Here is a 27,093-nt window from a genome sequence, read left to right on the forward strand (position 1 = left end):
GCATAATTTTTTTTTTTTTTTTTTAAGGTTAATTTGCTAAATATGGCAAAACTGGGACCTGGTCCCACACACTTTATTGAGACTCATCTTTGCTTCACTGTCCCCAAAGCCTCCGGGCAGGACTGGAGAGTAATACAGGCAGTTCTCAGGCCAACTTCAATATAAATTGTAACACTTGTTAATGTGGGCAGTGGGAAAGTCAGGGTCAGGCTCATTTCTTGTCTCCAACAGCTCATTACCAAGTGCTAATGGCCTGTACCTTTCAGGAACAGCTACTGAATATTAAAAGGATCTGTCAACCTCTAAGTGTCCACTCTGATTTCTACAGCTGAGTAGCAATTGCAATTCTGTAACATTTTTGTGAGTAGTCTTAACCAATCATACCTACCTGGGTTATGTTACTGGTAAAACCCTTCATAACAGAGGTTTCTGCACTGGGCTATTCATTTCTTCACCTTACCTAATTAGAGCAAGGGAGGTATGTAGTGCAGGGAAAAAGTTGGAGATTATAAAACAGCTAAGGTTTCATGCAACTTTTCTGAAGGTAACTGACATTCAGAATTAATAAAAACATGGCTTTTATTAGTCAACTACGGTCACAATACAATCATCATAGATTTCCCCCTCTGTATTCATCCCACCAAACACAAAACAGAGCAGTATGTCAGTATGACTTTCCTCCAGTGAGTCACCACTTGGGCACATTCCCTCAGCCGCAGAATTCCCTTTGTCAGCACCACAATTCAGAGTGACAGAATCTGAATCTTCTTTCTCAGGAGACATCACTGGCCACGGAATGATACACATAGAATGGTCCAATCGTCCAGCAGGTAGAAAGGTTTCAAATTTAAGCAGGGTCCAATGCTGCTTTTCTGTGTTAGGGAAGACACACACGTACAGAGTTAAGGGATTTCTAGAAATGATCAGTGATTTGCTGTATCAGCTGAGCCCTAACAAAAACAGGAAATAAATGGTGGGGGGGGGGGGTTGGGAACCTAGTGACCGTATTATGGCTTAGATAATGTCATTTCTCTACAAGTTTTTATTTCTTTGGATTTGTTTTTTCTTATTTTTAGTTTATTTCTTTGGATTTTTGACCTCTCCGGACCAGTCAGTTAAAGTGCCATACTTTTCAAAGAATGGGTTCACCCTTTTATTTAAAACCTCCAGGGGGCACCTGCTCACCTATGTGATACTGGTACATTGTGTCCAGCGCACCTGTGGGTGTCATCCCTCCGAAGACATACATGTGTTTTCCCACAGCCACAGCTGAGTGGGCAGCACAGCCTGTGGGAGCTGCCCCAGAGGGACTTAGCTGCTGCCACTTCATGTCACCTGCCAAGAAAAAGAACAAATAAGGCAAAACATGGTCGAAACTGTGGTTTCACACTTACCTATCAGACTCCAGCAATTTGCAAACCAATCACTGATTGGCATTTACTAAGAGCTGTGAGAGTTCACTGTGTGAAACAAAATTATATGGGGTGGTCCAGGGAGGGAGGTGCTCAGTAACCTCTATTTTCAACCAACATCCCAGTGATTCTGGTACAGGTGGTCTTTGGAGTACACAGAGAAATGTGATGCCCTCATGGTGACCAACAACATTAACTATTTTGGAGTCAAGCGATGAGGTTCCAAGAATTGTGTTCATGTGTGTGCACTTGTGCACATGTTATAAACACAGTCCTTTAGGGCCTCCCCAGTGGAGCAGCGGGTTGAGCGCCGTGTTGTGAAGCTGTCTGCAGCCTTGGCAGTGCAGGTTCAATCCTGGCCAGCGAAAATCCCACATGGTGGTGCAGACCTCTCCTGTCTCACCTGCTGCTCCCCTCAGCAATGTATTTCTGTCGTTTGCCTGTTCTGCTCCCTGCTCTGTCTCTAGTGAATCCTCTCACCCTCCCACGCCTCTGATCTGTACCCCAGCTCTTGTATAAAAATAAATAAATCTTAAAAATAAAATAAACACAGTTCTTTAGAAAGCAATTTTGTGAACACTGGCTTGACCCTTTAAATACCTCAGTCACTTAATTCTTGTAACAGTGCTATGAAATTGCTATCCTGCCTACCCCCCCTTTTTTCTTACAGAGGAGGAAACAGGACTAGAGGAAAGGGTAAAAGATTTGTCAGAGATCCCACAGCTAGCAAGTGACAGTGCCAGAACCATACTCAGGTCTGACTCCAAAACCTGTGTTCTTTTTTTTTTTTTTTTTTTTTATAGAGGCATGTTTTATTTATTTATTTGTTTGTTTGGTTGGGTTTTTTTTTTTTTTTTTTGTTTATACATGCACTGGGTACAGTCAGAAGCGCGGGAGGGTGAGAGAATTCACCAGAGCGGGGAGCAGAGCAGGCAGAAGGACCGAAGTACACTGCTGAGGGGAGCAGCGGGCGGCAGGAGAAGTCTGTGCGCCATGTGGGACCCTCCTCCGGTGGCCGGGGAGCAGCCGGGGATTGAACCGGCGCCGCAGAGGCCACAGGCAGCTTTGCAACCCAGCGCTCAACCGCTGCGCCACCGGGGAGGCCCCAAAACCTGTGTTCTTATCCCAATCTCCACAAATGCTCTCAACCTACTTGTGCAGGAATATTTACATCTTTTCTTTCTTTCTTTTTTTTAAAGATTTATTTATTTATGCGTACAAGAGCTGGGGTACAGGCCAGAGGTGTGGGGGGTGAGAGGATTCACCAGAGACAGAGCGGGGAACAGAACAGGCAGACTGACTGAAATACAGTGCTGAGGGGAGCAGCAGGCGAGTCAGGAGAGGTCTGCTGCGCCTTGTGGGTTGCTCCCTGGCCAGCGAATCGAACTTGTGCTGCAGAGGTTGCGGACAGCATCATAGGTTGCATTTTAACCCCTTGTACCACCAGGGAGGCCCAATATTTACATCTTTTCAAACGAGCATCTAAATGAGGCAAACTGTCACTCAATTTGAGGCTTAGAGAACTACTTTGGTGGAAAGGAAGAAGAGGAGCCAGGATCTACTACCTTGGCACACAAGAAAAGGACTTTCTTTTTAAAAATAAACATTAGAACCCCATTTGACTCCCTGCAAGGGACACTTTCTTGGAGTTATTTTTCATGTGTCAACTCAAGAGATCTCAGAGTGGGAAGGAAGAATCACCCAATCCAGTCAAAATTCTAGCCAATACAGGAATCCCAGCCAGAGTCACCTGGTGTCAGATGTCACCAAGCCAGAGAACCAGGCTTGCCCAGGCAGCCTGATCTGCTGCACAGCAGATCGTGTGCCTTCTGTTTCAATTCTTGCTGGAGCAACACAGAACATGGTATTCCTTCATCTGTCCACTCATTTACAGATATGCCCTCATCATCCTTGATATGCCAGTCACTGTGCCAAGTGCTGAAAATATACTTTGGAAACAAGGAGACAAAAATCTCTGCCCTGATAGGAGCTCACAGTTTGAAGGAAGGAGTCAGGACCATGGCCTGAAGAATGGGTCTGGACTCTGCTGGGCATCAGCCCTGTGGACACTTCAAGGAGATTCTCATGTTCTTCTCAACTTTCCCTTTCTACTTGCTTCCTCCTGTTTTTTTAAGTGTTCAGTAGAAAAATTCTGGGTTAAAGACAGAGTTATCAAGCTATTGCCAGCCACTGCAGCATGAGTTCAATCCCCAGCCAGCCAGGGAGCTAACCCACATGGTGCAGCAGACCTCTCCTACCTTGCCCACTGCTCCCCTCAGCAGTGTATTTCAGTAGATCTGCCTGTTCTGCTCCCCACTGTCTCTGGTGAATTCTCCTACCCCGCTGCACCTCTGGCCTACACCTCAGCTCTTGCATGCATAAATAAATAGAAATAAATCTTTTTAAAAAACCCCAAAAACTTGGGTTTAAAATGATAAAATAAACACAAAATATAGTGAATTTTAATTATTATTATTTTTAAATAATAATTTAAACAAGAGAAGTCTACTGTGCCATGTGGGTTAACTCCCTGGCCAGGAATCGAACTTATGCTGCAGTGGCTGCTGGTAGCTTCATAGTGCTGAGACTTAATCCCTTACACCACAAGGGAGGCCCCCTGTAGCGAATTTTAATGAAGGATCAGGATTGTTCAAAGTGAGCAAACACTCAGGAAATGTTTGCTTCCATCATTATTATCAAAGCCATATTTGACAGAACATGGTAAAAATTCCGCTGGTTGGTCAAACTACCTTCACTAAGAATAAGGCTAAATTCTATCAAAGCACATTTTATTTATTTCATTTTAAGAAGACAAGCCCACGGGCCTCCCCTGGTGGCGCAGCGGTTGAGCGCTGGGCTGTGAAGCTGCCTGCAGGCTCTGCAGCGCAGGTTGGATCCCCAGCCACCGGCGAGGGTCCCACATGGCACAACAGACCTCTCCTGCCATGCCCACTGCTCCCCTCAGCAGTGTATTTCATCACTCTGCCTGTTCTGTTCCCGGCTCTGGCTCTGGTGAATTCTCTCACCCTCCCGTGCTTCTGACTGTACCCAGTGCTTGTATAAATAAATAAATAAATCTTAAAAACAAAAACAAAAAAAAACTATTGCAAAAAAAAAAAAAGAAGAAGACAAGCCCTAATGCCTTTTACTCTACTTACTTATGTCAATGCAGTGGAGATCATCATAGAATTTGTCCCCTGACAAGCCTCCATGGATGAAGAGCTTTGTCCCCACTGCCACCATCACATGGCCATGTCGGGGGGATGGAGGCTCTCCAAGTGTCTCTGGCTGTGACCAGGTCAGAGTGCCTAGAAAAGTAATTCACTGACATCAGATGACAAAGCTGAGAAATACACCCAACCTCACTTCCCAGCAAGCAGAGATCCTCCAAGCAGAAAGTGATCTTGGGGAGGGTTATTCACTCCAACTCACTAACCTAATCTGGGTCTCTTTCCCTCCACAGCCTGTACAGCCTCTGCCTGAACACTTCCAGGGCTGCAGAATTCACTACCTAACGTGCCTGCCCCTTCTTCTAGGCATTAGGAAACCATCCCTTGCTTTGAATAAAAAGATCTTCCCCTAGGCCTCCCTGGTTGTGCAGGGGTTAAAGTCTCAGCGCTATCACGCTATCACTAGCCACTGCTGCAAGGGTTCAATCCCTGGCCAGGGAACTGACCCATATGGTGCAGCAGACCTTTCCTGTCTCACCTGCTGCTCCCCTCAGCAGTGTACTTTAGTAGATTGGCCTGTTCTGCTCCCCACTCTGTCTCAGGTGAATCCTCTCACCTCCCATATATATCGCTGGCCTACACCCCAGTTCTTCTATGCAAAAAATGAATAAATAAAATATTTTTTAAAAAGGTAATACAGAAAGTATGTGTCAGGTACAGGGTCCAATGAACTACAGTAGAGGATTTGGGGGCTTTCATTGTGGGCATGGCATAATAACATATTTTTTAAGAAGTGTGAATCTATACCCCTAAAACATATATAGTATTATAAAACGATTCCTTAATAAAATAGTAAAAAAGAAAGTATGTATCAGATCAGGACCTGGGTTCAGGTGCTGTGGTTTCTAAATTCATGCTTTTAACTACTAAGATCTACCCTTATTCTAGCAAAAATAAGACATAGAATAGCATCTATAATCTCTGTTCCCTAAATCAGGAAAGCCGCAGCCCCAGGCAGCCCTGACTTAATTAATGACAACCCCAAGGTGTCCACCAGTTCATACTTGCATCAAACACATGAAGTTTCACATCTTGCACAGGCTGGGCGCCTCTCTCTCCACCCCCAAAGACATACAGCTGGTTTCCAATAGCTGCTGATGATGTGTGGAATGTTCTTGGAGATGGTGGGGGGCTGGTCACCTCTGGCATGGTCCAAGTCCTGGTTTCTGTTCCAGAGAGAAGGCAGGCACCTAAAATATGCAGGCTGTGGGGCCCCTGACCTTGACTCTGGGGCTAGGCAGAGTCACCCTTCAAGCCCCAAACCCCGATGGGGACAGCAAAGCAGACAGGGATCTTTGGTGGTAGGGATCTCATGTTACCAAACTCGAGGGGCAGGTCTACAATACGTAGAATTTGCCAGAGAGACTCATATTCCCAAGATTGAAGAACCACAATTACAATTAAGAATGAAACCAATTTGTTTTTTGGAGGCCTTCAAACACGTTTTCTGAACCCTCTTCCACTCTGCTGACTACCCTGCCCTGTGCCCATGCAGAGGGGCCCAACATGTTAAAATTCCTTCCCACTAGATGCTAGAAACCAAATGTGCCAAATTTCCCAAGATATATGGCCACTAGGAGAACGTAGACCATGTTATCACAGCTTCACTAGTACTAATAATAGTTCCTACCAACAGTAAGTACTAAATAAATATTACTTCACCCATTTTACAGATAAGAGAATTGAAGCAAAGCCAGATTAAATCACTTGTTTAAGGGGACATGGCTAAATTGGGATTCTAATGCTGTCTTAATAACACCAATATCTATGTTCTTTTCATTCTTCTGACTTGAGAATAACATTTCCCCACCTAGGTAGATGTATCCACAAGCTTACCTCTTTTTGGAAAGAAGCATACATTTTACAAACACAGATACAGTAATTGAGTACTTTCTCCAAGCAGAATCATTGCCGGGAGCACTCTGCCATTCCCCCTATGTTCATTTAACCCTGGGAGGTGGGTGGAAAGCAGCCCCACTTTACAGATGAGGGAAGTGAAGCTCAGAAAATTCAAATCCTTTCCCCCAGGTCATAGAGCAGGGGGGTTGAACTCAGATCTGTCAAGACTCTCATAGTTACTCCACCACAGTGTACCTGGAATTATTTCTTGCCTGGGAGATTATATGTCTTTTGTAAAGGTCTTCAGTCAATATATAAACAGCTGCCTGAAGCACTGGTAATATGTATGGGACTTAAATCTGAACCTGGAGACCAAATAAGTCTCAGCTAATCAAAAGCAAAATGTAATTGTCTCTATAGCTACAGGTCTTGGAGAGCTTTTAGATTGAGGGGATTTAGAAGGTTCACAACCTCCAGGATCAGAAGATTCTGTGTTGTGTTGCTGCCAAGCCAAAAACTAGGACAAAAAAAATTACAAAGGAATCTAAAGCCACATGAGGGACTTGCCTTAGTAACAAAAGCAACTAATGACTCACATTTTTCATATTTCTTGGGCATGTATCAAATTATACTTTCTAGGAGAGAAAAAGGATCTGGTACAAAATCAATTCCTTTGACAGAAGCTTTCCAAATTCTCAATGTATTTTATTTAAATGGTTGCCATCATTGAAAATTTAAAAGCTTGGTTTCCAGAACTGATTTCCATCTGCCAAGCCATAGCTACATCAGCCACAACAATTATAAAGCAGTAACTGTGCCGAATATTAAAGTTAATTTAAATATTTGCCAGACTTACCAATGTAGGAATAAATGTTATTATCCCAAAGTGACAAAAAAACAACTATTGTGTAAATAAATATATTGCTGATGGAAGTAGCTGGGCAAGAGCTGGTTTTTATGTGAAAAATGTCCATGTTATGAGCAATGAACAAAATGCATATTTAGACAGTTAGATAAATGTTTCTTTTTCCTAAATCAGTCATGTATAACAATTATAAATTCAATTCCAGTCAGGAGCAAAACACAGTATTAAACACTGCTGGAGAGAAGATAAATTGGAAAAACCTTTCTGGAGAACAACTAGGTAACATGTATCAAAAGTCTAAAAGTTCACAGTGTTTCACTTAGTCTTTATTTCTGGGATTGAGTTGTGAAAGAATTTGAAGTATAGTCAGTGATTTCTGAACAAAGATGGCCATGACTTTGTCCACAAAGTATTAAAAATGTTTACAAAGGGCCTCCCTGGTGGTCGGTGGGTTAAATCTCATCACTGTCACTGTTATGGCCTGAGTTCAATCCCCGGCTAGGGAGCTGACACGCATGGCGCAGCAGATCTCTCCTGTCTCGCTTGCTACTCCCCTCAGCAGTATATTTCAGTAGGTCTGCCTGTTCTGCTCCCCATTCTGTCTCAGGAGAATCCTCTCATCCCCTGCATCTCTGGCTTACACCCCAGCATGCATAAATACAGGGAGAAGCACTGCTAGGTCAGCATTTCTTAACGTGTCAGACCAGATAATTGTTTATTGTGGGAGCACTTGTGCTGCACCTCCCCCTGCAGTGACCCTTAGGGCTAATGGCTTGCGCCACGGTCCCTAGGTCCGGCTGGGCACCTGACCACCCTGCACGCTTCTCTCAACCCTGAGGTGGCCTCATCGTCTACTGCTGTGCTGGTCCGCAGCACACTTGTGCGCATTAGAGGACGCACAGCAGTATCTTCAGCCTCTATCCACCAGATGCCATGAGCAACCTCTCCACCCCAAGTTATGAGAACCAAAAAATGTTTCCTGTCATGACCAAGAGTCCATTGGGGGCCCCAATTGCGACTAGTGACTTAGGTTCTAGTCTGACTCAGTTAATGATTCCTCGGTCTCTTTAGGAAAGTCACTGCTCTTTGCTGGACCTGGGTTGCCCTCTCCATACTGCTGTTCTCTGAAGCTCTTCCAGCTCTGGCTTTTAAGAAGTTGATAACTGTACATGTCAGAGCAATAAAGCATAATTTCATTATTTTCAGATTCTGCCAGAAATTAAAATTCCCATTTTCTATGAGGTCGATAAAGTTAGACATATTAATCAATACAATCCAAATAGGTTTTAGTTTGGTATTTAGAATTAGGTTTACTTATTTAAGTAATTAAAATAATCATTGGCTACTTACCAGGATTTAGCACTTGCAGGCAATTTCGATTTCCTGACTGGTCGGCACCTCCAAATACCCAGATGCTGTCCGGGGTACAGGAGGGAATGAAGCTGGCATGTTCATATCGGGGCAAAAGGCCTTCCAGGGTGGCTAAGTTCCATCGGTGTGTTCCTAGAAAATATTTCACTCAGTTCCTAGACTGGGCTGCCTACTTCTACTTTTTTTTTTTTTTAAAGATTTATTTATTTATGCATACATGAACTGGGGTACAGGCCAGAGGTATGGGGGTGGTGAGAGGATTCACCAGAGACAGAGCGGGGGACAGAACAGGCAGACTCACTGAAATACACTGCTGAGGGGAGCAGAGGGCGAGTGAGGAGAGGTCTGCTGCGCCATGTGGGTAGCTCCCCGGCTGGGGATCAAACTCGTGCTGTAGTGGCTGCGGATAGCTTCATAGGTTGCGCCTTAACCCATGCGCCACCAGGGAGGCCCTGGGCTGACTACTTCTAATACTGGTTGACCAATTTGGGGCAGGGTAGAGAAGAGGGTCAAACACTTAAACAAGTAACTGCAGATCACTCAAGGGAATGTGGTCGACCTCTAAAAAGTTCAGGATGTAACATGGAATAACAAAGACTGCAAGTGCATCATTAGTTTGTCCTGCCATTGTGTATAGTACACAGTGATCACCATTCATTTGTTCATTCACTCAGTCATTCATTCATCTAATATTTATAAAGCTCCTACTCTGTGCCAGGCACTATAGTAGTGGCTGGGGATAAAATGATGAGCAAGTTCCTTGTTAACAAGGAGCTTATACCCCTGCAAAGAAGACAAGAAACAATCATGTGGGAAGGGGAGATAAAAGGGAATAAATTGGGAATGCACAGGATACTATGGAAATAGAGAGTGGTTATGACTTTGTGATTTCTATTAAGAAGTGTATATTTGGGGGGCCTCCCTGGTAGCACAAGGGGTTAAGTCTCAGCACTATGAAGCTATGCAGATAGCAACCACTGCAGCACGAGTTTGAACCCCACGAGGGAGCTACCCACATGGTACAGCAGACATCTCAGGTCTCCCTGCTGCTCCCCTCAGCAGTGTATTTCAGTGTATTTGTCTGTTCTGCTCCCCACTCTGTCTCTGGTGAATCTTCTCACCACCCCCCTGCACCTGTGGCCTCCACCCCAGTTCTTCTATGCAAAAATAAATAAAAAATAAATAAAAAATAAATAAAATCTTAAAAAAAGAAAAGAAAAAGAAATATCTATTTGGTCTTCATCATTTCTGGCTGGTGTTGCAGCCGGAGCTAGAAGTGAAGATTGAGACGAGTGTTGGAAGGAGACATAGGAGCAGAGAAGCAAAAGCAGGGTCTCCTTTACAATGGCACCGAAACTAGTCCAGAGGCTTCAGGGGAAGCTTCCTAATGGAAGTAACATTTAACCCAGGATCTGAAAGATCAACAGTAGCCAAACAATAAGGAAAGGGAAGAGCTTTTCAATCAGAGGGAACAACATGTGCAAAGACTTAGAGCTGGGGGTTCAAGATGTGTTCAAGGAAATGAAGGCTATTCGGTGTCATAAACATGGGCTTGAGAGAGCCAAAAAATGAACCTGGGAAAGGCCTGAAATGTGGAAGTGATGTGGTCAGGTGTGTATTTCAGGTTCTACTCCCTGGCTAGGTGTGGAAAATGTACTGCACTGGGGCAACCTTGCAAGCAGGGAGACAAGAACAGAGCTGTTGTAATAGTCTAATTGAGAGTAGTGAGAATAGACAGACATGGATGAAAAGAGAGATATTTAGTGTGATTAATTGGATGTGTGGATGACAGAGGAGGTGAGGTCATCAATGTCGCCCAGAGAAATATCTGATGAGGGCCTCCCTGGTGGCGCAAGGGGTTAAGCAGCACATTATGAAGCAATCCACAGCCTCTATATCATGAGTTTGATCCCCGGCCGGCCAGGGAGCAACCCACATGACTCAGCAGACCTCTCCTGATTCTCCCGCTGCTCCCCTCAGCAGTATACTTTGGTCAATCTGCCTGTTCTGTTCCCTACTTTGTCTCTGGTGAATCCTCTCATCCCCCTCACCCCCAACTCTGGCCTGTACCTCAGCTCTTGTATGCATAAATAAATCAATCTTTAAAAAAAAAAATCTGATGACAGAATGACTGGATGTTCAGGACTTCTTGGGACTCTTTCCTGCCCAACAAGGAGGTAATGCTTTGATGGGTGAGTTTAGCAGTCTGCTGAGACTGCATGGATCTCTTAGTGATGTTCATTTTCTTTTATAAACTGCTATCTGGTCTGAACTGGTGTGCTTAGGAATGGTCAGGGCTGGGCAGCAAAATCCCTGCTCTCTGGCCACCAGGCATGTGCCCTGCAGCTGCTGGACTTACCCAGATCCATGGTGTGCACATCTGAGAAGCTCCTGTTTGGATCTGCTCCCCCAACAATAAAGACCTTCCCTCTCTTGGCATCACCAACTGGGGGCAAGTATGAGCAGCTATGGCCAACCCGCGCACAGGGGCTGTCTCCAGGGAGGGCCAAGATATACCTGCCAAAAGGAGGACACATTCAGAAGGCCTGAGCAGAAAGTAAATGTGCAAAGTGCTCTTTCTATTCCTCATGAAATATTCACCAGCATGAGGATCTTGCACATACACAGACACTTTAACTTGTATCCAGCAAAGCAGTCTGATTAATAACAGTATCTTCCATTTGCACATAACCTCTGACTTTTTCAATATGACCATTGTTTCCATCTCACAGTAGCCTAGTGGGGATGCACTATCTGTCTCATTTGGCAGATAGGAAAACTGACACCAAGAAATGTTCACTGATATGTCCAGACACAGGGTGGTAGATACAAGCACAGGTGAGGTCGGACAGACCAAGTTCGTCCCAATCCAGGCACTTCCTAGTTGTGTGACCTTTTGGAAGTCACTTAACCTTTCTCAACCTCAGTTTCCTCATTTGTAAAATGAGGAGAGCAACAGCTTTTACCTGGAGAGGTGATTGTCAGAGCTAAGATGAAGTTTTATAATAGTGCAAGGAAGGACCCAGTGAATGGGCCTAGAGATCTATGTGCAATCACATTAGCCAGTGATACATCCCTCTGACCAGGAATGTTCTTAAAAAGCTTGACCTGATGAGAGCCAAAGCTAGAACTTTGAAAAATCAAATATAGGACCCAATCATTCCACTCTTAAAAATTATTCTGATCACTGACTCAGAAAACATTTACTTTAAGCTTCTTGCAGAAGAAAATTCCGTTGCTGGGCCTACCTGGTGGCACAAGGGTTAAAGTCTCAAGGCTATCAAGCTATCACCAGCCATTGTGGCCTGAGTTCCATGCCAGCCAGGCCCAGGCCAGGCACAGCAGACCTCTCCTGTCTCACCCACTGTTCCCCTCAGCAGTGTATTTCAGTAGATCTGCCTGTTCTGCTCCCCACTCTGTCTCTGGTGAATCCTCTCACCCCCTGCACCTCTGGCCTACACCCCAGTTCTTCTATGCATATGTAAATAAATAAATCTTGAGTTAATAATTTTTTTAAAGATTTATTTATTTATACAAGAACTGGGGTACAGGCCAGAGGCATGGGAGGGTGAGAGAATTCACCAGAGACAGAGCAGGGAGGAGAACAGGCAGAAGGATGAAGTCACTGCTGAGGGGAGCAACGGGTGAGACAGGAGAGGTCTGCCGCGCCATCTGGGTATTTCCCTCGCTGGCCAGGAATCAAACCCACACTGCAGAGGCTGCAGACAGCTTCACAGCGCGGCGCTCAACCTGCTGCACCACCGGGGAGGCCCCCCAAAGAAAAGATTTCTGAGGGGAGAATGCCATGGTCAGATTTATGTTGGGTGAAGACCAAGAGCGGAGGCAGGAAAGTCAGCAGAGGCCCTCCAAGGTCTTACAGAGGATGGCCTTCTCTCCCTCATCACTCTGTGTGTCCTGCTTCAGTACCACTCACATTTCATCACCATCACCAGTTTAGTCTGTAGTCCCCACGACACTGAGATTATTCACCTTTGTGCCCTCAGCACCTACACACCAGCTGCCTCTGCCAGGCCAGTGTTAGTTGTCAAATAAAGGGTTGGTTGAACACGCAGTCAAGAAACAGTGAAGCCTGTTTATTCCAAACTCAATTCCCTGAAAATCTTAAAAATGAGCCACAGCTTGGGGGAAGACACAGCATTGGAGCTGAGGGTGCCAGATGGTCAGTGCCTTTCTCTTCCTGGTAAATGGATTTTAATAAAATCAACATCTGCTCTGTGATAATTATTGCCCCACTATCTTTCCTCCAAAGACCTTCTCAGACTGTTTGAGTCTAATTACCAGAAACTGCAGTCAGTTTCATCTCTACACTTTTTCATTGATGATCAAACATGTTAGTAAACTACTTATAAATGAAACAAAAACTCATGTTTTTCTGTGTCTCAATCCTTCCTTACAGACCATGTTGCTTTCCTGGGCTTGTCTCCAGGCTCCAAGACTGGCAGCTGCTTCATGATGTCCTACGCAGAAGAAATAAAAGCACTTTTTAGACATTTATGATTATTTTCTGCCTAAAACACTGAACAAATCATATTCCCCCCTCTTTGAAATCTCTCCTGTTAGGATGCCAAACATTAAGGATGAGTTAATTTGAATAAGCACTGCCAACTCTTTGATATAATCAAATATTTGGGAGGCAATTTTAACAACTTTCTTAACACAGTTTCAGAAGTTTTTTGGCTAGAGTTTTCTGTGTCTGTGATTTCATGAAGGAGGGGTATATATCAAAATAAAATTTCAGGGGCCTCCCTGGTGGCGCAGGGGGTTGAGATGCAACCTATGAAGCTATCGCAGCCACTGAAGCATGGAGTTTCATCCCCGGCTGGCCAGGGAGCAATTCACATGGCACAGCAGACCCTTCTGGCCTCGCCCGCTGCTCCCCTCAGCAGTGTGATTCAGACAGTATGCCAATCTGTTCCTGCTCTCTCTGGTGAATCCTCTCACCTACCCACACCTCTGGCCTGTACTCCAGTTCTTGTATAAATAAATAAATCTTTAAAAAAATAAAATTTAAAAGTCCATAAGATATTTATCAAAACTAACACATTCTAAAGGCTGAGAAAATACTGAACTCTAAATAAATCCTAGCCGCCACAGGCATTCAAAGTCTTCTGGATCCAACCTTCTTTCCAGGAACTTATGTCCAAAATTTTGAGCTATACTGAATTGTTCTTGCTATAGTATTTGTTGTCTAACAGGGCAAGTCCTTTCATAACTTGTAGCCTGTGCTATTTCCCCCATTTCAAATGTTCCTTTCCTTTTGGTCAACCAGCAAACTCCTAGTCAACCTCCAAAGCCCAGTTCAAATGTCCCCTCCTCAACTAACTCTTCCCTGATTTGTTGGTATCCACTTACACCTTCAGGTTATTTCCTTCTCTGTCCTCTGAAGGTACCCATTAAGCCACCATCACTGCAGGCACCACCCTGAGTGTAATTATCTATCTATCTAAAATTCCTAGACTAAATTCTAGGAATTCTAAAGAGCTGGGCGTCTGATTCAGGGTCCCCACACAGAGTAGAGGTGAGGGTTAGTGAGGAAAGAAAATGCATGAGATTTCTGAGAGATGAATGGCGAAACCCGACAAGCATCCTCAGCCACTGACTGCTGCCCCTAAAGCCCAGAGCTCAGTGGGGTCAACTTCGCATGGAGCAGGACATCCTGCAGCCACCTCTGCCAGTCTCCTCCACCTCCCCCTTAAGTCCCAGACCCGCATGGCAGCGACAGGGACCTGAGACAAGGTCGGAAGAGCACAGGCTAATGCCTTCGGTTAGTGTGGCCGGGCCGGAGGCAGGGATCTTCCCCGACGCTTTCCATCCAGCCGGGGCCCACTCCCCGCAGCCCCTGCCCGGAATCGCGCCAGCTCCTGGGCCCGAAGACCCCCCGCAGTCCCCTGGGCCGCATTGCTTTACCTGCGGAGGCTCAGGCCGGACCCGGGCGGTGGCTCCGCCCCAATGGGGGCTGGACTTGGGCCCTCGCCCCGCCCCCAGACCCCGGAAAAGCGCGGCTGTCAACCGCTCCCCTGCTCCCCGCCCCCGGGGCGCGGCCTTGGAGGGGGCAGGGAAGGGTCCTCCCGGCCCGGGTGTCAGCCAGGCTCTGCATTTTGCTGGAACTAAACCTGCCCAGCCGTCCCTGGGGCTCTCCCTCCCCCGCGGGGTAAATAAGCCAGGGCTACTTGGAAACGACTCACAGATGAAAAGCTGGGGGCTGGGTGTCCACTTGGGTGACCCAGTTCCTTGGGCAGCTGGGCGATCCTTAAAGGGCCTAGGCTATTTTCAGTACCCCACGTTGTTAGGGATTGCTTGTGACAGGGAGAGTTAAGGGCACTTTCCTTGGAATGAGATCTGGAGGCACAGTCTTAAGGCTAGTTTGAGCTTTGGCGCCTCAAACAGCTGACTCATTCCCTGATTCGCATCTGTCGCTATGCCAGGGATGCCTGGGACCATGCTGACCGAGACTAGCTAGGCCCCTGACCTCCAGAGGTTTACAATATAACTAGAGAGATGAAAAAACAAACAAAAATAAGGAACTAAGTACAATCGTTAAAAAAGTGCAAGGAATAAAACATCCATCAAATTAGAGTATTCTTGGGGAAGTTATTTTTCTCTTGAGTCTGAGGGACGTCCATCTGCAAAATGTAATTAGTAAGATTTCTGGTAGCAGGTTGTGGTGGGTGTAAAGGGCAGGTGCCAGCAGCAAGTGCAGAGCGGGTCCCTATGAAGTGTAATGCTATGGCGAGTGGTAAATGAACTCTGGACACCGGTCCTGAGTTAGATGTTTTCTCTGCATCACTTTTGGTTTCCTTCATAACCACAGGTTACCTATGGCTTCACCTGTGTGTATATATCAGAGAAATCTACAGTCACTTAAGAGGGCTGAGGCCAATCACTGTTCTAGGAAAGAGAGAATATAACTAAGGAAGTCCACGGAACTCCAAGACAGAGTTATGATGGGATAGTGAGAAACAGTCAGACATACTCAGGCTCAAATTCAAGCTCTAGCAGTAATCATCTAACTCTGACACATGACAAGTTTATTTCCCCTTTTGAGCCACCCTTTCCTCCTCTCTAGAAGGGGAATAGTACAGCCAACTTCACAGAGCGCTGTTGAAGATACGATAGTATAGTTGAAAGGCCAACCTGCTAAATCTTGAAACCATAATGAGAATTTATAGATGAAATGGATTTTGAGGTCTGCAGCTGTCCTCACTGCTCAAATATGCTATTTCAAACACCTGGAGTCTTTGTGAGTTCTCATATAAATAGAAAAATCCCCATCAACTGTCTGCCACAGGAGTTTAGGAGTGCTCCGTCATTTGCTCTCTTTTCGAAAGAAAACCAAGGCCAGGTAGGCTCTGCCATAAGTCCATGTGTATCTAGATGGTGATTTCTGCTCAGAGTCACAGAATGTCCCCTGTATCCTTTGGCTAGGTCTATTTCAAGGTGTCACACTGCACTAGCACATAAACAAGAAAAACTGGAAGGGTTTGCAGGCGAAATAGCAACCAATTTTCATTGCGGGGGCTATGCTTTTAGATAAGAAATCATGTCTCAGAAAGTGCTAGAAGGAACTTTTGAGATCTATTTTTTAAATGGAAATTGAGGCCTAGGCACAGCAGACCACTCCTGTCTCCTGTCTCCCCTTAGCAGTGTATTTCAGTGGATCCACCTGTTCTGCTCCTCACTCTGTCTCTGGTGAATTCTTTCACACCACCATCCTCCTCTTCACCCCCTCTCAATCCCTGTACCCCTGGCCTACACCCCAGTTTTTCTAGCCAAAATAAAATCTTTTAAAAAGGGGCCTCCCTGGTGGCACAAGGGGTTAAGATGCAACCTATGAAGCTATCTGCAGCTTCTGCAGCATGAGTTTGATCCCCGGCCTGCCAGGGAGCAACCCACATGGCACAGCAGACCTCTCCTGAGTCGCCCGCTGCTCCCCTCAGCAGTGTACTTCAGTCAATCCGCCTGTTCTGTTCCCCTATCTCTGGTGAATCCTCTCACCCCCCACACCTCTGGCCTGTACCCCAGTTCTTGTATGCATAAATAAATAAATCTTTTTTTAAAATCTTAAAAAAAAATGAAATTGAGGCTCAGAGAAGTTAAAATGACTAACTCACATAAATAACAGAACCAGGAGCCGAGATCACTGAAGACTGAGAACACATTCCACTTAGCAAGTTCTATACACTGTCTCCATCCCAAACCACCCAATGTGCCTATGATCTCTCCTAAGAGCATGCCCAACACCCTGAGGGATGCTTTCCTTCCTCTCTGCTGTGATGTCAAGATTGAGATTCAGTGAGTGAGGTAGGTCTGTAGGAGGGAACTTCTTATTGCCAGATCATTTGGTAATGAGGACCCCCAGCTATTTTCACTGGAAAGGCACACCATCAGCTTATTACCTACCTGTTCACTATCAGCCAAACAAACAATGATGCTGGTGACACCTTCCTCTTAAGCACTATATAGTTCATAAACAACATCATATCCATCTCCCTATTTGTTTTCCTTCCCAATTTTGAGACGGTATCTTGAGTAGGATTCATTACTGAGGCTCGAGATGAAAAGTGAATTACTGGTTTTCCAAAGAGGGCTGTTAAAAAAAGAAGTCAAACAGCAATTCCTCATTCGGATTTTTTTTCTCCAAGAAACTCTGTGCATATTATCTCTTTGATCCCTCATCTCCTAAATCCTAGATGTACCTCTTTAGAAAGGTCCTTCCTACCCCCACAGTGTTCAGAGCTTACACTTACATTGTACTCACTTTGTACATGCTATTGTTTTAAGCCCTTTCCATATTTTAACTCTGTTAACTTCAGAATGAGTCTGTGAGGTAGGTAATATTCTTATCGCCTCCATGAGGGGTAGGCACTGTTATCTCCATAAGTTGAGAAAACACAGAAAGGATAAATGACTTTGTCAAAGTCACAGAGTAAATAATAGAGCCTGGACCTGTGTTCTAGTCCTCTGGTGCTGGAGTCTCTACACTTTACCTTCACTATATTGACAAGCTAATGAGGTCTCTTCTACTCCACTTTTCTTTCTCCCTATATCCCTTTTCCTTTTTTGTACAAATTACTTTGCAATGAATGAGTTGCTCACTCGTATGTTCATTGTTTTCCCCATGAGCATCTTAACTATCTTACTTACATAACTATTTGTTAAATAAATGAAGAAAGGTATGCTTGCGGCATCATCATTTTCCAACAAATTTAAAAAAATTAATTTTACTTTGAAACAATTTCATACTTACAAAACAGTTGCTTGAGTGATCCAAAGAACTTTGCCCAGAGGCCTAAAGTTAAGCCAAATGTTCCCCCAATATACCCAATATATCTTTTTTTAAAAGATTTTTTTTAAGATTTATTTATTTATGCATACAAGAGCTGGGGTACAGACCGGAGGCACGAGGGGTGAGAGAATTCACCAGAGACAGAGTGGGGAACAGAACAGGCAGATTGACCAAGTACACTGCTGAGGAGAGCAGTGGGTGAGTCAGGAGAGGTCTGCTGCGCCACGTGGGTAGCTCCCCGGCTGGGGATCAAACTCGTGCTGCAGTGGCTGCTGATAGCTTTATAAGTTACATCGTAAGCCTTTGTCCTCCCCCCCCCCCCAATATATCTTAGAGCCAGAGGAGATCCAGCCCAGGTTCACTTACATAACAGACTTATTGATACCTGCTACTATTGGATTATATAACAATTTCCTAATTGGTTTCTCTGATGCAATCATTGTCTCCTACTGTCTCTCATAGCAGCCAGACCGAGTCCAGATATGCTCCTGTCTTAGAGCCTCCCCATCCACATTTTCCTATAATTTCTCTCAGGTCTTTGCATGGTTAATTCCCCCACCTCTTTCTTGGTTCTTAAGATGTATCACCCCATCTACCTTACCCTAATTTTTTCCCTCAGCACTCAAAACTTTCTAATATGCTATGCCGTTACTTATTATATTTATTATGTTCGGTTTTCTCTAGTAGAATAAACCATGGTTGAGAATAGGAATGTTTATCTATTTTGTTGAATATCCCAAGCGCCTACAACTGTACCAGGAGCTTACAGAGAGTGTTCAACAAATAGCTGTTGAACGGACCGAATGTTGGTAAACTGAGTGCCAGGAACTGCCCCGGCAATGCGGAGACCACAAGACAAAAACTCCCTGCCCTCGTGGAACTCACACTGAAGGCTACTTAAGCCAGTCCGACCAATAATACACCAACCTCGGCTCCGCCGACGGTTTCCAGCGAGATTTGGCGGTCAGCTATTCATGAGGATTAAACGGAAAAACAGCTCTGTCTAGCATTGAGCATCAGAAACGCTTTAACGTGCATTTCCCTTCCTGCCGGGCTGGAAGTCTGGTACCTCTGCCACAGGTAGAGGAAAGGTTTTCAAAAGGCCTTGGAAAGGGGCAAATAGGGTATGATGGCCAGGCTTACCCCAACTTTTAACTGATGATGTTCTGGTGACAGAATGCTTAAGAGGGTCGGAGTGACAAACCAGAAAATGAGAGTCGCCTGCTTCTCTGCTTTGCATCGGAAAAGCCACGCTGGGTCCCTAGAGGTGTAACTCTGAAGGAAGGGAAGGACTAGCTGGCCACTACCGAAAACTACAAGTCCCAGCACCCCTCGCGGCAGACAACTACGGATCCCAGCAGGTCTCACTCGCGGGACCGTGTCGGCCTCTAGCGGCCCGTACCCTGCGTTCGGCGGGCGAGGGCTCGGGGCGTGCCGAAGCCGCGGGGAGCATCGAGTCCAGCTTGACGCCGCTGCGCAGACGTCTCTCGCGAGCCGGACGTGACGTAGGAAGACTTCCGGTTCGGCCTCCGCCGCTATCGCCGCTACTAGAGCCGCTGTCGCCGCCGCCGCTGCCGGGGCTTATTTCTAAAATGGCGCCCCTGGACTTGGACAAGTATGTGGAGATCGCGCGGCTGTGCAAGTACCTGCCGGAGAACGATCTGAAGGTGAGCCCTGCCCGGCGCGGGCGCCGCTGGCGGACTCACCCCTTCCGGCAGCGGTCCCGCCGGCCCGCCCTTCCTCTCTCTGCGGGACCCCGACGGACATCCCGTCCCGTCGCGGCGGGCGCCTGACGCGGGCCGGAGCGCCGGGGCCGACTCGGCGTCACGCGGAGCGCCGGGGGCGCCCGTCCCCCGAACGCCGTCCCGCTGCCCGCGGGGTCCGCCAAGGATGTGCGCGGCCTCGGCCCCGCGGCCGCTCGCCCTGACCTTCGGGCTGCCCCGGGCGCCGAGCCCCAGCAGCTTCGCTCGGGAGACGCCTCCGTCCGGCCCCTTCCCTGTTCCCGGAGCCCGGCCGGGCCCCGGCGGGCAGCGCCCGCGGGGTGGGGCGCCCCGCGGCGGGGGTGACAGCGCGGGGGCCGGGCTGACAGGAGCTGCCGCGGGCTCCCGGGAGCGGCCCGCGCGGGCTTCGGAGCCTGAGGGGTGGGCAGGTGCCGGGCCGGGCGGCGGGTCGTGCCGCTTCCCCGCCGCCCCTTCGAGGCGCTGCTCCGAGGAGCGCCGCTTCTCCTCGGCGGCTTCAGAGAATTCCCTTTTCAGGGGCTGTTGAGCTCATGGAAGTGGGGAGAGCGGTAGGTCCTCTGAGTGCGAGTGCTTAGCTGTCTCCCAAGTTTTTTCCCCTGAACTCCTTCTTAACTCGGAGATTTCATTTTCTTGGCTTCCTTTTTTCATTCATTTTCTTGGTTTTCTAAAGGAGAGGAGTTGGTCTTTATTGCTGCCGAGTGCAAGTGACAGTCAGTGTGCGTGTGGTTAAAGGAATGCAAGGCTTCGATAGATAGACTGCTTTTCTTGAAAAAAGTGTGTTTCTTTCAACCAGTGCTAGGGTGTCTAGCAGAGTTTAGCGGCTACTGCCAGTACCTGCTTTTATTTGCTTAGTCAACTTTGGTTTGCTACGTAAACTTGGTAGTTGTCAGTTCGTTTTATTATTTAAGCTGTGGGTGTAAAGCAGTTTGTCCATAGATTCTTTATCTTAAGGAAGATAGTACTTTTTTTTTTTTTTTTTGGCTATTGCTTTTGGTACAGGAAGTTGATGTTTAGCATCAGTTAACAGTATGCAGAATATTTAAGGCCACAGGAGCTGTTATGAATGTAACTTATTTGTGTACATTCAGGTTAGTTATATGCACTATGTGATAGGGAAGTCATTCTTGGGCATTTCCCAAGAATTAAACGGAAAAACAGCTTTGTATAGTATTTAGCATCAGAAGTGCTTTAACGTGCATTTCCCTTCCTTCCAGGCTGGAAGACTGGTAGCGTGACGTCTCTGCCACAGGGAGAGGAAAGGTTTTCAAAAGGCCTTGGAAAGGTGCAAATAGGGTACTATGGCCAGGCTTACCCCAACTTTCAATGTTCTGATGAGAGAATGCTTGGTCAACTTTGGGTACAATACAATTAAGATTCATGGAAAACTGGGGCTCCCTGGTGGCGCAGGGCATTGAGACAACCTATGAAGCTTTCGGCAGCCACTGCAACACAAGTTCAATCCCCAGCCAGGGAGCAATCCACATGGGGCAGCAGACCTCTCCTGTCTCGCCCGCTGCTCCCCTCAGCAGTGTGTTTCAGTCAGTCTGCCTGTTCTGTCCCCCACTCTGTTGCTGGTGAATATCTCACCCCGCACATTCTGTCCTGTACCCCAGTTCTTGTGTGTATAAATAAATAAATCTTAAAAAAAAAAATAAAAGATTCTTGGAAAACTAACCAGACCTCTTTTGGTAGCACTGTTAAAATTCCGTAGGTGAAGTTCATTTTTCCATATCAATGAATTGATGTGAAATTTCTATTATTGATAATGCTGTTGTAAGCCTATTATGAATGTATCTTGATATTAACTTGAAATTGGATACTAATATGATTTGGAAGATAATCAATTGGGATTTCTTTAGGTTTTAGTTTGATAAATAATAGATTTTCTTCCCACCTTAAGAAAGTATAATTATAAAACCATTTCATTTCTCTTTGCAACATAGTTGGATTGTCCTTAGGGTGTATCTGTTTCTTACTCTTCTTTTTTAATCATCTGGGCAACTACTAAGAAAAAAATTCTGAATTTTTCTCTGTAAGTGAAGGCTTTTTTTCTTTGTCTTGGACATTTATCCGATTAGGTTGCTTGTGCTGCTCATCTCTGGTGTTTTCAAGAAAATGTAATTTTGTTTGTTGGCATGAGATGCAAATTAATAGTAGACAAGCCAAGAAAGTATTCCAGGAGCATCTTTTCTGATGCTTTGAAGCCAAAATAAAGATTCTGTCTGAGGAAGAAAACATTGGGGCCACTTAATGGTCGTGATGACAAAGATTTGTCCCAATAGAAAACAGAAATTCACTGGAATTTTTAATTGACGTGAGTTTTAAATCGACTAAAATAGTAAAGAAATTATAAATACATAGGATGTTCTAGATCTAATTACAGTTTCTCTGTATCTAAACAAAGTGGTCAGATCACCACTTCTGGATCAAATCTGTTGATATATTAACTGTTCTGACTGAATAAGGATGGAATATGTAAGTGAGTGGACCGGATGCAATCTTTCTTATAAAGCACTCGTGTGATACTTATCACAATGAAGATATCAGAGAGGATTTTGGAAGATGTAGATTTCATATCTGATGAAGGGAGCGGGGAATGATAAAAGGCAGGTTTACTGAACGCTTAAACTTTTTTTTTTTAAGATTTATTTATTTATGCATACAAGAGCAGGGCTACAGGCCAGAGGTGTGGGGGGTGAGAGGATTCACCAAAGACAGAGTGGGGAGCAGAACAGGCAGATTGACCGAAGTATACTGCTGAGGGGAGTAGCAGGCGCTACAGGAGAGGTCTGCCGCGCCATGTGGGTTTCTCCCTGGCCAAACGGGATCAAACTCATCCTGCAGAGGCTGTAGACAGCTTCATAGGTTGTGTCTTAACCCCTTGTGCCACCAGAGAGACCCCTGAATACTTAAACTTTTTAAAAGTGGTTTTTTTTTTGTTTTGTTTTGTTTTTGGCCAGGGGAGGGATTCTGTAGTTTAGAGATTATCTGATCTCTTGGATAGTTATTTATTTATTTATTTTTTTATAGAGGCATGTTTTCTTTGTTTGTTTGTTTTTTGTTTATACATGCACTGGGTACAGTCAGAAGCGCGGGAGGGTGAGAGAATTCACCAGAGCCAGAGCGGGGAGCAGAACAGGCAGAAGGACCGAAGTACGCTGCTGAGGGGAGAAGCGGGCGGCAGGAGAGGTCTGCGCGCCATGTGGGACCCTCCTCCGGTGGCCGGGGAGCAGCCGGGGATCGAACCGGCGCCGCAGAGGCCGCGGGCAGCTTCGCAACCCAGCGCTCAACCGCTGCGCCACCGGGGAGGCCCTCTTGGATAGTTATTAAAGGCAACACAAAGTAAAGAAATTACATACATATAGCAGCACTGTTTACAATAGCTAAGCTTTGGAAACAACCCAAATGCCCAAAAATAGATGACTGGATCAAGAAGATGTGGTACATATACACAATGGAATATTACTTAGCATTCAAAAAAGATAAACACATGCAATTTGCAGCAACATAGATGGCGCTGGAAGGGATCATGCTCAGCGAAATAAGCCAGAAAGAAAAAGAAAAATACCAGATGGTCTCACTCATAGCAGGAATGTAGAAAACTTAAATAAGAGACCAAGGAAAAGAATAACTATAAGAAAGTAAAAATCAAAATCAACAAACAACTATGAACCAGAGACACTCTGTTGGGGTGGGGGGGGGAGGGAAAAAGGGATTGGGGTCAAAATAAAGAGGTTGCGATTGTATGGGGAATATAAAAATAAAATTAAAATTAAAAAAAATTGCATACAGAATACAGAATTGTTTTTGTTGTTCACGTTTCAGATACTAATCACTGTAAACCCCAATACAATATACTAACATAATTTTTGCATTTAGAGGGGAAGTATTTCTGGGTTAAGTGGAAAATTATTTGGATGGCTTCTGGAAGATCTTCATTTTAAGCAGCTTTGTCGTGAAATATTTCATTTAGAAATATGGTCTTTTTTTAGTTTGCTGTCTTCTGCGTTCACTGAGCAGAACTTGTATTGATCATTGGAACCCAGTTTGTTCCAGGGTTCTTAGGTTATTCTTTCTTACCCAGCTGTTATATGGATAGACACATGACACACAGCACTGCCCCCCTACAGCTCCAGTAACTACGAAGAAGAGGATCAAGCTAGGAGGCTTCTTGGCCTGACTAAGGGTCTGGTGGAGCATGGTTGTGGGATAACTCTTGGGCCAGGAAAAAGGAGAACAAATCAGCAAGGTCCAGGATTATTCTCTCTCTCTCTTTTTTTTTTAAACTGAGGAACTGAAGATGGTTATCCTGGTAGTGTCTTAGAGTTGCAATACAAGGAGTTGTGTGATTCCATAGTAACTTTTATGGATAATAGTTAACATAACATGTTAACTAAACATAACATGTTAACTAAACATAACATGTTTAGTCTGAGCCATCTCTGAGTTTTTCTTTTTTTTTTTTTGTGGGACCCTCACTGGTGGCCGGGGATCGAACTGGTGCTGCAGAGGCCGCGGGCAGCCTCGAAACCCAGTGCTCAACCTCAGTGCCACCAGGGGAGGCCCCTCTGAGTTTTTCTTAAGAGACTCTCCGCTCTACAAAGTTGTACCTCTTTCTGTAATGCCTCCATAAAGCTTTGAAGAATTCTCCCTTGATTTTTTTTTTTTCTTTCTGAGATTGGGTGAACATCTTTTGTACCTCCTCATTCAATTTCTCTCTGATTTTATAGACTCATATGTGAGTTATGATATCTGTCTATATATATATAAGATGTCTTTGTCCTTCCAGACTTGAAGCCTGTTAGTCTTACCACTCACGGCAGTCCCTGTCTTCTTGGTTCTTCTGCTTACCTGAATTTTAGATTTTGTATTGTGTTTTTCTTCAGGTATGCAAGGAAAACTGAACAGAGTATTGCTGTTAGGACATCCCATGGCTTTATATGGGGCTAGCATCTGTCTTTTAGGCCTCAGAATCACATTTCCTATGTCTTCAGAAAATAGTCTGTAAAAATGTCCAATAGAAATAAAATATTCAGAAATCTGAGCCTCATAATTTTTAGTAGCTATGTTAAAAAATGTAAAATGGAATAGTTGAAATTAATTTTAGTAAAAATTTTTCAACCCTATTTCAGTATGTAATGAACATAGAATTATTAATATGTTTTGTCTTTTTTGGTACTAAGTCTAAAACATATGGTGTATATTTTACATTTACCACACATCTCACTTGGGATCAGCCATATTTCAGGTATTCAGTAGCTACATGAGGCTGTAATTATTGTACAGGACAGTGCATGCCTCTATAAAAAAAAAAAAAAGTTAAAAAAAAAAAAAAAGTCCCCAGCCCCTTCCCAGCGGTTTCAGAGCTGGGAGTCAGAAGTCATCTAGTTCTGCACCGTTCTCAATTTACTAAGGGGAAATTGAGCTTTGAAGAGTTTATAATCTCTCTGAGAATGTCCAACTAATTGATGAATAAGGTTGGAAGGCCTCTTTATGCTGAGCTCTTTTTGGTACAGTTAATAACCTTTCCAGTATGCTTTTCTTGGTATGTCTTCTACTTCATTACCTTTCTTTTTAAGCACATTGGGTTGCTCTTCTCTCAACATGCCTGGTAGTTCCCTGCTTCTTTGTGTCAACTCAGTCTTTCATACTTACTTCATAGCACAAATGTGTCATTTAGTGTGCACAATAGTCCTGTGAATTGAGTATTAATATTTGCCCTATTTTAGGGTTAAGTAACTTTCTGAAGTCAGTCAGGTAGTAAGTGGAGGAGCTGAGATTCAGACTCCAGGGTTCACATCCACAACTACCACTTATGCTTCCTCCGTAAAATACCCTCTGTGTTCCCTTTGAACACTAACTTAGATGCCCCTTTTTTCATTCAGGGTTACTATATTCCACAGCTAGAATTGTTAGCAATGATTAGAATTTACATGGCTACTTACAGTTTTCAGAGCACCTTCATATTGTGTATCATTTACACAATCTTTGTGATAGGCAGAAGTTACCAGAGGTCAGACTTGATGTGATTTAAGTGATTTTTTTTTTTGCCATAGTGATTCTACAGAGTATAAGTCTGAATTTATGTGCTCTTAAAAATTTCCATCGTTTCCTTTCTATACTAACATTTGTCTCATAGCTCTTTATTATTCCATTTTACCGCTTACAGTGATCTGTCTTATAGTAAATATGTCTGTTTCTACCATTAGACTATAAGCTTCTTTTTTTTTTTTTAAAGTTTAAAGACTTTATTTATTTTTTTTATAGAGGCATGTTTTATTTATTTATTTGTTTGTTTGTTTTGTTTATACATGCACTGGGTACAGTCAGAAGCACGGGAGGGTGAGAGAATTCACCAGAGCCAGAGCGGGGAGCAGAGCAGGCAGAAGGAGCGAAGTACACTGCTGAGGGGAGCAGCGGGTGGCAGGAGAGGTCTGCGCGCCATGTGGGACCCTCCTCCAGTGGCCGGGGAGCAGCCGGGGATCGAACCGGCGCCGCAGAGGCCGCCGGCAGCTTCGCAACCCAGCGCTCAACCACTGTGCCACCGGGCAGGCCCTTCTTTTTTTTTTTTTTAAAGATTTATTTATACATAAAGAGCTGGGGTATAGGCCAGAGATGTGGGGGGTGAGAGGATTCACCAGAGACAGAGTGGGGAACAGAACAGGCAGATCAACTGAAATACACTGCTGAGGGAAACAGCGGGCAAGACAGGAGGGGTCTGCTGTGCCATGTGGGTTTCTCCCTGGCCAGCCACGGATCAAACTCTGCTGCGGAGGCTGCGGAGGCTGCGGATTGCTTCATAGTGCGGTGCTTAACCCCTTGCGCCACCAGGGAGGCCCTAGACTGTAAGCTTCTTAAGGCCAGGATCTTGTTATGTTTTCTCCAATCTTAGGATCTGCTACTGCCTTGTGTGTGATAGACCATCAGTTAAGGTTTGTGGAATCAACTGTATACTACTTTTCAACAAACATTTCTTTAAACGTCTCCTTGTGTCAAGTACTGTTCCCTGTGATTGCTAGAGCTGGAACCCAATGCTTCCCTCTCTCTTAGAGAGGTTCTCAATATAGTGGGGGACATAGACAGCTAAAGAAATGATTATTGCGTGGTATAGGTGCTCTTGTAGAGGGCTGTCCAAGATATTGGTGAACATTGTGGAAAGCAGCATCTAACTTGGGAGCCAAAGATAGTTTCACATTGGAGAGCAGTAAAAGGATGAGTAGGTACACAGGATGGGAAGGTAACACCAGCAAAATAAATACTATGTGCAGTGGAATAGCTTAATTTGAAAGAACATGGCTTGTCCAGGGAACTTGAAGTAGTTTGGTTTGAC

General features: G+C 45.0%; 2 protein-coding genes across 7 annotated transcripts in view; one reads left to right on the forward strand and one right to left on the reverse strand.

Annotated features, from left to right (window-relative positions):
- Positions 1 to 562: 562 nt before the first annotated feature.
- Positions 563 to 19,489, reverse strand: RABEPK (Rab9 effector protein with kelch motifs). 6 transcript variants are annotated; one of them, XM_054688640.1, is made up of 8 exons: positions 19,427 to 19,488; positions 13,137 to 13,195; positions 11,077 to 11,234; positions 8,697 to 8,849; positions 5,647 to 5,808; positions 4,571 to 4,720; positions 1,186 to 1,335; positions 563 to 872 (listed from the first exon to the last, which is right to left on the reverse strand). In XM_054688640.1, exons 1-8 carry the CDS (start codon positions 19,475 to 19,477, stop codon positions 583 to 585), a joined length of 1,173 nt encoding a protein of 390 aa, XP_054544615.1. In that variant the 5' UTR covers positions 19,478 to 19,488; the 3' UTR covers positions 563 to 582. The 6 variants fall into 6 exon arrangements, with proteins under 6 accessions (XP_054544615.1, XP_037347915.1, XP_037347913.1 ...); XM_037492018.2 differs by lacking the exon at positions 19,427 to 19,488 and adding an exon at positions 19,168 to 19,409; XM_037492016.2 differs by lacking the exon at positions 19,427 to 19,488 and adding an exon at positions 18,952 to 19,153.
- Positions 19,490 to 19,525: 36 nt separating this feature from the next.
- Positions 19,526 to 27,093, forward strand: part of PPP6C (protein phosphatase 6 catalytic subunit) — a 30,055-nt gene continuing 22,487 nt past the window's right edge. Inside the window, exon 1 of the mRNA XM_037492019.1 lies at positions 19,526 to 19,691. Coding sequence (XP_037347916.1) covers positions 19,617 to 19,691 — 75 coding nt within the window. The 5' untranslated portion in view covers positions 19,526 to 19,616. The remainder of the gene's footprint in view (positions 19,692 to 27,093) is intronic.

Source organism: Talpa occidentalis, unplaced genomic scaffold (genome assembly GCF_014898055.3).
Source record: "Talpa occidentalis isolate TD23 unplaced genomic scaffold, MPIMG_talOcc4v2.1 talOcc4.7, whole genome shotgun sequence".
Lineage (NCBI taxonomy): Eukaryota > Metazoa > Chordata > Mammalia > Eulipotyphla > Talpidae > Talpa > Talpa occidentalis.